Here is a 9,866-nt window from a genome sequence, read left to right as displayed (position 1 = left end):
GAGACGTGACAGTGTGTGTGTGTGGGTACGTGTGAGACGTGACAGTGTGTGTGTGTGTGTGTGAGACGTGACAGTGTGTGTGTGTGTACGTGTGAGACGTGACTGTGTGTGTGTGTATGAGACGTGACAGTGTGTGTGTGAGACGTGACAGTGTGTGTGTGTGTGAGACGTGACAGTGTGTGTGTGTGTGTGTGTGTGTGTGTGTGTGTACGTGTGAGACGTGACTGTGTGTGTGTGTGTGTGTGTGTGTGTGTGTGAGACGTTATAAAGATTACGTGGTCTCCTCACTGGGTGGGGGTACAGTGTGTGTGTGTGTGTGTGGGTACAGTGTGTGGGTGTATATTATAAAGATTACGGGGTCTCCTCACTGGGTGGGGGTACAGTGTGTGGGTACAGTGTGTGTGGGTACAGTGTGTGGGTGTATATTATAAAGATTACGGGGTCTCCTCACTGGGTGGGGGTACAGTGTGTGGGTACAGTAAGTGTGGGTACAGTATGTGTGTGTGTGGGTACAGTATGTGTGTGTGTGTGGGTACAGTATGTGTGTGTATATTATAAAGATTACATGGTCTCCTCACTGGGTGGGGGTACAGTGTGTGGGTACAGTGTGTGTGGGTACAGTATGTGTGTGTATATTATAAAGATGACGTGGTCTCCTCACTGGGTGGGGGTACAGTGTGTGGGTACAGTATGTGTAGGTACAGTATGTGGGTGTATATTATAAAGGTCTCCTCACTGGGTGGGGGTACAGTATGTGGGTGTATATTATAAAGGTCTCCTCACTGGGTGGGGGTACAGTATGTGGGTGTATATTATAAAGGTCTCCTCACTGGGTGGGGGTACAGTATGTGGGTGTATATTATAAAGGTCTCCTCACTGGGTGTGGGTACAGTGTGTGGGTACAGTATGTGGGTGTATATTATAAAGGTCTCCTCACTGGGTGTGGGTACAGTGTGTGGGTACAGTATGTGGGTGTATATTATAAAGGTCTCCTCACTGGGTGTGGGTACAGTGTGTGGGTACAGTATGTGGGTGTATATTATAAAGGTCTCCTCACTGGGTGTGGGTACAGTGTGTGGGTACAGTATGTGGGTGTATATTATAAAGGTCTCCTCACTGGGTGTGGGTACAGTGTGTGGGTACAGTATGTGGGTGTATATTATAAAGGTCTCCTCACTGGGTGGGGGTACAGTGTGTGGGTACAGTATGTGGGTGTATATTATAAAGGTCTCCTCACTGGGTGGGGGTACAGTCGTCTAAGTCCAGCAGCTCCCTCACCAGTCTCTCTCCAAACTGCGCTCGGCTGTAGCGCTTGATGTGGTAGGCATCGGACATCTTGTACAGGATATAGGCGTTGTTTATGGCGATGCTGATGGTCAGCCAGAACACCTGCTGCCACGTCTTGTTGGGCTTGTGGAAGATGAAATACCTGAGAGAAAAGACCAACCCTGAGTGGCTAACTGGGATCTTGACAAATTGGTCATTTTATAATATGTCAGATGTCCATCACATCCAATTGATAATCTGAAATGACAACGGACGGAAGGGCACATAGACAGTTGGGAGGATATCTTGTCTCCGTGACTAGGTGTGAGGCATTGGTTAGTGGTGAGGAGGAGCGATATTCAGCTAAAGTTCCGCTTTCTGGCTCTCCAGATGTAATCTGCAGTTCTGCACGCCCACAAGTGTTGTCCTCTGAGGTACAGAACAACATCTAATTACTGTCCAATCTCCAAACTAATTGGAGGCAGAGAGAGGTTAGAGAGGGAGAGAAGTAAAGTGACATTCTCCCTGGTGTGTGTGTGTGTGTTGAGCAATATGCCATCTATCGCTCCTCTTGTCCCCTTAATTGAAGGCTTCTGTCTTTGACCGACGTTAACATCACTTGGTGCTGTTCTCCATTTGGGACATAGAAATGCACCATGCTGTGCATATCAGAAGATTTCTATATCATATTAATGTGATTCCTGAAACATTTCCTTCTCCAGGTGTTGGAAGATCGAATCTGAAACACAGGGGGAGTCAGGCTGACTCTCTGTATACCAGCACAGGGGGAGTCAGGCTGACTCTCTGTATAGCAGCACAGGGGGAGTCAGGCTGACTCTCTGTATAGCAGCACAGGGGGAGTCAGGCTGACTCTCTGTATAGCAGCACAGGGGGAGTCAGGCTGACTCTCTGTATAGCAGCACAGGGGGAGTCAGGCTGACTCTCTCTATAGCAGCACAGGGGGAGTCAGGCTGACCCTCTGTATAGCAGCACAGGGGGAGTCAGGCTGACTCTCTGTATACCAGCACAGGGGAAGTCAGGCTGACTCTCTGTATAGCAGCACAGGGGGAGTCAGGCTGACCCTCTGTATAGCAGCACAGGGGGAGTCAGGCTGACTCTCTGTATAGCAGCACAGGGGGAGTCAGGCTGACTCTCTGTATAGCAGCACAGGGGGAGTCAGGCTGACCCTCTGTATAGCAGCACAGGGGGAGTCAGGCTGACCCTCTGTATAGCAGCACAGGGGGAGTCAGGCTGACCCTCTGTATAGCAGCACAGGGGGAGTCAGGCTGACCCTCTCTATAGCAGCACAGGGGGAGTCAGGCTGACCCTCTGTATAGCAGCACAGGGGGAGTCAGGCTGACCCTCTGTATAGCAGCAGAGGGGGAGTCAGGCTGACTCTCTGTATAGCAGCACAGGGGGAGTCAGGCTGACTCTCTGTATACCAGCACAGGGGGAAGGTTTATAGCTGACACCACTGTCATGTCCCAATGAAGTCTGAAAGACTTTCAAATTAGCCACACAAAGCCGTAGGGACCTCGCAATATTCATGAATTTGGAACAGCATAATACTTTGCCATATTAAAATAATTTCACTAGACCAACAGCAATCCAGGACAGCAGACTCGTGGAGAGCTACTGGGTAGGCATGTTTTTGCTCCAACCTCGTAACACAGCTGATTCAGCTAATCAATGTCCTTGTTAGCAGCTAGTAGAATCAGGTGTGCTATAGCTAGGGTTGGAGCAAAAGCCTGCAGGAGGGTAGCTTCTCAGGAGACGGGTTGGACAGACCTGTGCTATGATGATGAACATTCATATAGGCAAACACCTTTCTCCCAGGGTGACAAATTAGTACAATAGATCCAGTATGTCAACTAGTGGGCTAATTAGTGACTCACTTGCTGTACTTGTCGTCATACTTGCAGATGTAGCTGAGGTGTGCAGCGAAGGCCTCCACAGCCAGCGGACAGGGAATCTCACCACTTTTCCTCTTGATGATCACCCCTGGAACCCAACACATGACTCAGAGAAGGCTAATGGGAGCTGGAACCCAACACATGACTCAGAGAAGGCTAATGGGAGCTGGAACCCAACACATGACTCAGAGAAGGCTAATGGGAGCTGGAACCCAACACATGACTCAGAGAAGGCTAATGGGAGCTGGAACCCAACACATGACTCAGAGAAGGCTAATGGGAGCTGGAACCCAACACATGACTCAGAGAAGGCTAATGGGAGCTGGAACCCAACACATGACTCAGAGAAGGCTAATGGGAGCTGGAACCCAACACATGACTCAGAGAAGGCTAATGGGAGCTGGAACCCAACACATGACTCAGAGAAGGCTAATGGGAGCTGGAACCCAACACATGACTCAGAGAAGGCTAATGGGAGCTGGAACCCAACACATGACTCAGAGAAGGCTAATGGGAGCTGGAACCCAACACATGACTCAGAGAAGGCTAATGGGAGCTGGAACCCAACACATGACTCAGAGAAGGCTAATGGGAGCTGGAACCCAACACATGACTCAGAGAAGGCTAATGGGAGTGGGAATCAAATTTCACTGAGTTAAAAACAGAAGTATTATGTAAACAGATGTTAAGACTCTGTGACAAAGTACAATACAAGTGAAATGTGGAGCATGATATCTTAACAGTAAAGTATAGCCCATCTGTAACTGGATAAAGAGTGATGCCGTACATAACTAAACTACAGGCCTCAAAATCCAATGTTGATGGTTTCTCACTATAGCGCCAAAATAACCAAAATATTCTGCAGAAAATACCTTGATCTGCAACAAGAAAAACAGGACTGCGTGCTTACTAGTGAAGCTAGGAGAAACACCTTCTAAAAAGTATCAACCCAATAGCTAAAATAAAGTGATTGCAGGTGAAGCAGCACATGAAAAATAGATGAACATGAGGAGTGTAGTTATGGAGGTAGCTGAGAGGGAACGAGTCTAGTAGTCCCCTGGATCCCAATTGAACCATTAGCAGGACTTTGATACGGTTACCTTGACTGAACCTCCATCTGTAGCTTCCATAAAAATGACCCTCATGGATCTGTACGCTAATTACACTACACATTGGAAAGTTACTGGAGGGTCATTTGAAAAACAAACGCGAGATCAGAGAGTAACGATCATATCAGTCAGGAAACACAATGGATTTTTTCTTCACAGAATTGAAGAATATAATTTAGCAGCAGACTTGGTAAGGTCTCAATTTGGAAATATTTCTCTGACTCTCCCTCACCATTGCCTCAGCTTCAGTCGTTCACATGATTACTTCACTTCACAGCCATTTCACCAATGATACAGTGTTAGATTTATTCAAAGGTCAAATGGCTTTCTCTGTAGCTCTAATGAAATGCTACGACCACCACTTAACCATCCAAAGACAATAATGACTCGTATGTATAAGAACCGATTGGAGGGATAACAGAAGGTTGGGGTGGGAGGGGCTTGTGTTTTGCTGTATTTTGGGTTTTTATATTATCAGTAGTGAGATCATTTGTACTGGATTAAGGGACAATGAAAAATACCTACATTCTCTCTAGGATTCATTCAGATTGGGTGGGTTTTCCTCATTGAATACAACACTAATAATGCAGCTTTTGTTTATTTGCATGTTTTTATTTTATTTAACCTTTATTTAACTAGGCAAGTCAGTTAAGAACAAATTCTTATTTACAATGGCGGCCTACACCGGCCAAACCCGGACGACGCTGGGCCAATTGTCCCTATGGAACTCCCAATCACGTCCGGTTGTGATACAGCCTGGAATCGAACTAGGGTCGGTAGTGACGCCTCTAACACTGAGATGCAGTGCCTTAGACCACTGCGCCACTCGGGAGTGGAAATATTAACTCTCCATCGATTCCACTCATCTACTCTGGATCCATGCTGTTTATCTATCCAGATATAATGCATTTTCTTACCTCTTATTTTACAAATGGGATTAAATGTGTCTGAGGTGAGAGACCTTCTCACATGCCACACAACAGGGATTTTCTCATTATCTCGGATCATCACTCCATCCTCATACAGGGAGAGAGAATGGCGAGGTGGTCCATGACAGTTCCCCAGCTGTCTACAGGGTAGATTCTGAGTGACTTTTATCTGGGAAATCCACATCATGTCGATGGTGGGGGGTGACTCATTTTGTATCAGTCAGCCCTAAAGAGCTTCATAATGATGCCCCATTTCAGAACATTCTAGTGATGCAGTAGGTCGACATGATCAAAATAAGGAGAAACGTTTTGCTTTAAAATTGAAGGCAGTTCACCACAAATCTATACCCATGATTGAACACAGTTTAAACATACACCTGAATGCATCTTCTGAATGAAAATGTATGAAAAAGAAAACGTTAATATAACACTGGTTGCAGAGCGGGAGTCCTCACCTTCCTTGGTGGGTGAGTAGGCGTTGGTAAGGAAGCGGAAGTGTCCCTTGTTGTACCAGCTGATGAGGGAGGTGTTGCCTCTCATCATGCTGCGGGACTGGCCCCTCTGCTGGGGGCTCTCAGGATTCACCAGCATGCACTGGGGCAGGCCGGTGCAGTCACTCTTCCTGGTGCTCAGCAGCCCACAGCAGTAGATCTCTGGCAGAGGACAAACACACACCTTTAGACATCTGGGACACGTTCAGGATGGTGCAACAGACAAAAAGGATTTTCGGCTAAATGTTCCACCACACTGCTAAATCTACTTCTGTGTGCACAATGTAACGTACTTGTGAGAGTTGATCCTGATGTGTGCTGAATAAAACCCTCTTGTTTCCTATAACCCACCCTCCTGCTGTAATGAGAGATGGCCCAGATTAGGCTGGACAAAGTTGAATTACTGTTTAACAGATGCCCCTTCTCACTTTTCTCCACACACCGAAAAAATTCAAAAAAATCAGATGTGTTATTTTTGGGCCAATATATGCAGCTCTTTGTTTATAATGCACTGTCCGCTCTCCCTTCAGGCTCTCCCAAGTTGATGCCCAAGAGACCAAGCAGCCTCAGATCACACGCTCAGATCATGTTCAAGCCTCAGATTGGACAGTGAAACACACGCTCACACCTGCAGGCGACGTGCAGATGTTTAATTTCTCTCTCACGGAACCCAAACCGGCTGCATACGTGCGCCATCGTGCACACATTTATTTTGTCCCCCTACACCAAACACAATCACGACACGCAGGTTAAAATATCAAAACAAACTTTGAACCAATGACATTCATTTGGGGACAGGTCGAAAAGCATTAAACATGTATGACAATTTAGCTAGTTAGCGTGCACTTGCTAGCTAATTTGTCCTATTTAGCTAGCTTGCTGTTGCTAGCTAGTTTGTCCTGGGATATAAACATTGAGTTGTTATTTTACCTGAAATGCACAAGGTCCTCTACTCTGACAATTAATCCACACATAAAACGGTCAACCGAATCGTTTCTAGTCATCTCTCCTCCTTCCAGGCTTTTTCATCTTTGAACTTATATGGTGATCGGCATTTAACTTTCATAGTATTACCACGACGACCGGCAACACAGTTTGTCTTTCAATCACCCACGTGGGTATAACCAATGATGAGATGGCACGTGGGTACCTGCTCCTATAAACCAATGAGGAGATGGGAGAGGCAGGACTTGCAGCGTGATCTGCGTCAGAAATTGGAATGACTTCTATTTTAGCCCTTGGCAACGCAGACGCTCGTTGACACGCGCGAGCAGTGTGGCTGCAATAATTGAATAACATATATTCCTACATTTATTTTGCAACGCTCGCGGTGTAGTCAGGGTATTCTATATAGATTGATGCTTCTAATTGTGCATGTTATAAACATAATGTTTTTTATGATTAAAGGTTATACTCTATGGCTGGATTTATGTATTTTTTCCAATGCTACGTTAATTTGTCAGACCTAACTTGATTGACCCTCTTTCTACATGGCCTACTAGTCTAATAGAGACCTAATCATATTTGTATGAATATTTTGTTAACGCCTAGGCTATAGAGATGCATTCAGGTAATGAACTTATTATTATGCAACATTTTAAATTTGATTACAATTATTCGTCAATCATTCTTGAATTTGTTAGGCTATACAATTAAGTAGATTAATGAACTGATAATACATTCATACATATATTTTTTTTTAATCATTTTTGAATATGATAGGATGTATAATAGAATGCAATATTCTATGTGAATAATGTTCATTAATGTTCATTTGTGTATTCATAATAATAATCGGAAAATGAGTCTGAAATTGAATATGTCGCCTATTGTTCATGTCCATATAGCCTAGGACAATGTTGTAAAGTACTGTTATTCCTTATCCACCTAATGAACAAATTATATATTTTTTTCTTTGTTGCTTGCTCGCCTCACTTTTCTGGGGGGAAAATCTGTTAAACAGTGAATCAATTTTGTCTGGTCCTTACAGGTGCCCAGTCAGTGTTGAGATCATAGGATAAAGCCTAGAGCAGGACAGACTCTCCCTCCACCACGTCTTACTCAACAAGGGGTGAAAGAAAGACAATGGCATTTCTCATTTTTAAGGAGTTGAAAATGATTGATATCTCACTAGACTGTTTGCTCTGTTCATTAACAGTAGGATGAACAGGTGCTCTCGGTTTCCAAAATAAGAATCAGGAGAATTTAATGGACGTCATCTTCACAGTTTACTATATGGCCAGTTACGCAGCTTAGTGGGTGGTAGGCATGGAAGCAGAATACACACAATTTACATCTTGGTTCTCAGGGAAGTCTCAAGGTGAACTTCAATTGACGGTCTTCAATTTCAGTGTTACAGTAGCCGGAGGTCGTTTATGGTAATTGAAAACGGCAGAGGATGAGCAGGAAGGAGATTACAGTACTGTAAAGAGAGAGAGAGAAAGCGAGGAAAGAGGTGGATGGAAAGAATGAGGAAAAGAGATAAATAGGATGAAAGGTTAAGATCTACCCTGTTTCTCAAACTCCTGGTACAGGTTGAGGCTGGTGATGCTGGGCCCGGTGAAGATGATGCTGTTGCGGCCTGAGAGGTTCTGACACAGCTGTTTGGCCACCATACTGTGGAGCTGAGGCTTGTACTTCAGGGTGGCCAACCCATCAGGACCCTGGCCCTCCTTCAGATGCACATAGATCTGGAAGAGAGACAGAGACAGTCAATACCACCATAATGTCATCAGGTATCCTAGCGTTTAAGCGCATTGGGCCAGTAACCAAAAGGTCGCTGGTTCGAATCCCTAGGCAAAAAATCTGTCGATATGACCTTGAGCAAGGCACTTAACCCTAATTGCTCCTCCTGTAAGTGGCTCTGGATAAAAGTGTCTGCTAAATGACAAAAATGTCAAATGTAAAATGTCATACACTGACATATATAAATGAATACATAATGATCTCAGGAATGGTCTGTGTAGTGGCTAATGTTCCAATTAGCCACATTGCTGTGGCTCCTACAATCTGACTACCATTTACATTTAAATACTTCTAATCACACAATGTAGTTGACAATACTAACCCTGTAGTTTTCTATTGACAATACTAACCCTGTAGTTTTCCATTGACAATACTAACCCTGCAGTTTTCTATTGACAATACTAACCCTGTAGTTTTCTATTGACAATACTAACCCTGTAGTTTTCTATTGACAATACTAACCCTGCAGTTTTCTATTGACAATACTAACCCTGTAGTTTTCTATTGACAATACTAACCCTGTAGTTTTCCATTGACAATACTAACCCTGTAGTTTTCTATTGACAATACTAACCCTGTAGTTTTCTATTGACAATACTAACCCTGTAGTTTTCTATTGACAATACTAACCCTGTAGTTTTCTATTGACAATACTAACCCTGTAGTTTTCTATTGACAATACTAACCCTGTAGTTTTCTATTGACAATACTAACCCTGTAGTTTTCTATTGACAATACTAACCCTGTAGTTTTCTATTGACAATACTAACCCTGTAGTTTTCTATTGACAATACTAACCCTGTAGTTTTCTATTGACAATACTAACCCTGTAGTTTTCTATTGACAATACTAACCCTGTAGTTTTCTATTGACAATACTAACCCTGTAGTTTTCCATTGACAATACTAACCCTGTAGTTTTCTATTGACAATACTAACCCTGTAGTTTTCTATTGACAATACTAACCCTGTAGTTTTCTATTGACAATACTAACCCTGTAGTTTTCTATTGACAATACTAACCCTGTAGTTTTCTATTGACAATACTAACCCTGTAGTTTTCTATTGACAATACTAACCCTGTAGTTTTCTATTGACAATACTAACCCTGTAGTTTTCTATTGACAATACTAACCCTGTAGTTTTCCATTGACAATACTAACCCTGTAGTTTCTATTGACAATACTAACCCTGTAGTTTTCTATTGACAATACTAACCCTGTAGTTTTCCATTGACAATACTAACCCTGTAGTTTCTATTGACAATACTAACCCTGTAGTTTTCTATTGACAATACTAACCCTGTAGTTTTCTATTGACAATACTAACCCTGTAGTTTTCCATTGACAATACTAACCCTGTAGTTTCTATTGACAATACTAACCCTGTAGTTTTCTATTGACAATACTAACCC

The 9,866-nt window shown here is 43.6% G+C and overlaps 1 protein-coding gene across 1 annotated transcript in view; it reads right to left on the bottom strand.

Moving 5' to 3' along the window:
- Positions 1–303: 303 nt before the first annotated feature.
- The window catches only part of LOC115152850 (piggyBac transposable element-derived protein 5), a 31,649-nt gene continuing 22,086 nt past the window's right edge, over positions 304–9,866 (bottom strand). Inside the window, exons 4-7 of the mRNA XM_029697734.1 lie at positions 8,218–8,398; positions 5,673–5,870; positions 3,162–3,267; positions 304–1,429 (exon numbers count right to left, since the gene is read on the bottom strand). Of these exons, the coding sequence (XP_029553594.1) occupies positions 1,234–1,429; positions 3,162–3,267; positions 5,673–5,870; positions 8,218–8,398 (681 nt within the window). The 3' untranslated portion in view covers positions 304–1,233. The remainder of the gene's footprint in view (positions 1,430–3,161; positions 3,268–5,672; positions 5,871–8,217; positions 8,399–9,866) is intronic.

Source organism: Salmo trutta, chromosome 18, assembly GCF_901001165.1.
Source record: "Salmo trutta chromosome 18, fSalTru1.1, whole genome shotgun sequence".
Taxonomy (NCBI): Eukaryota; Metazoa; Chordata; class Actinopteri; order Salmoniformes; family Salmonidae; genus Salmo; species Salmo trutta.
This window is presented reverse-complemented; position numbering and strand designations above follow the sequence as displayed.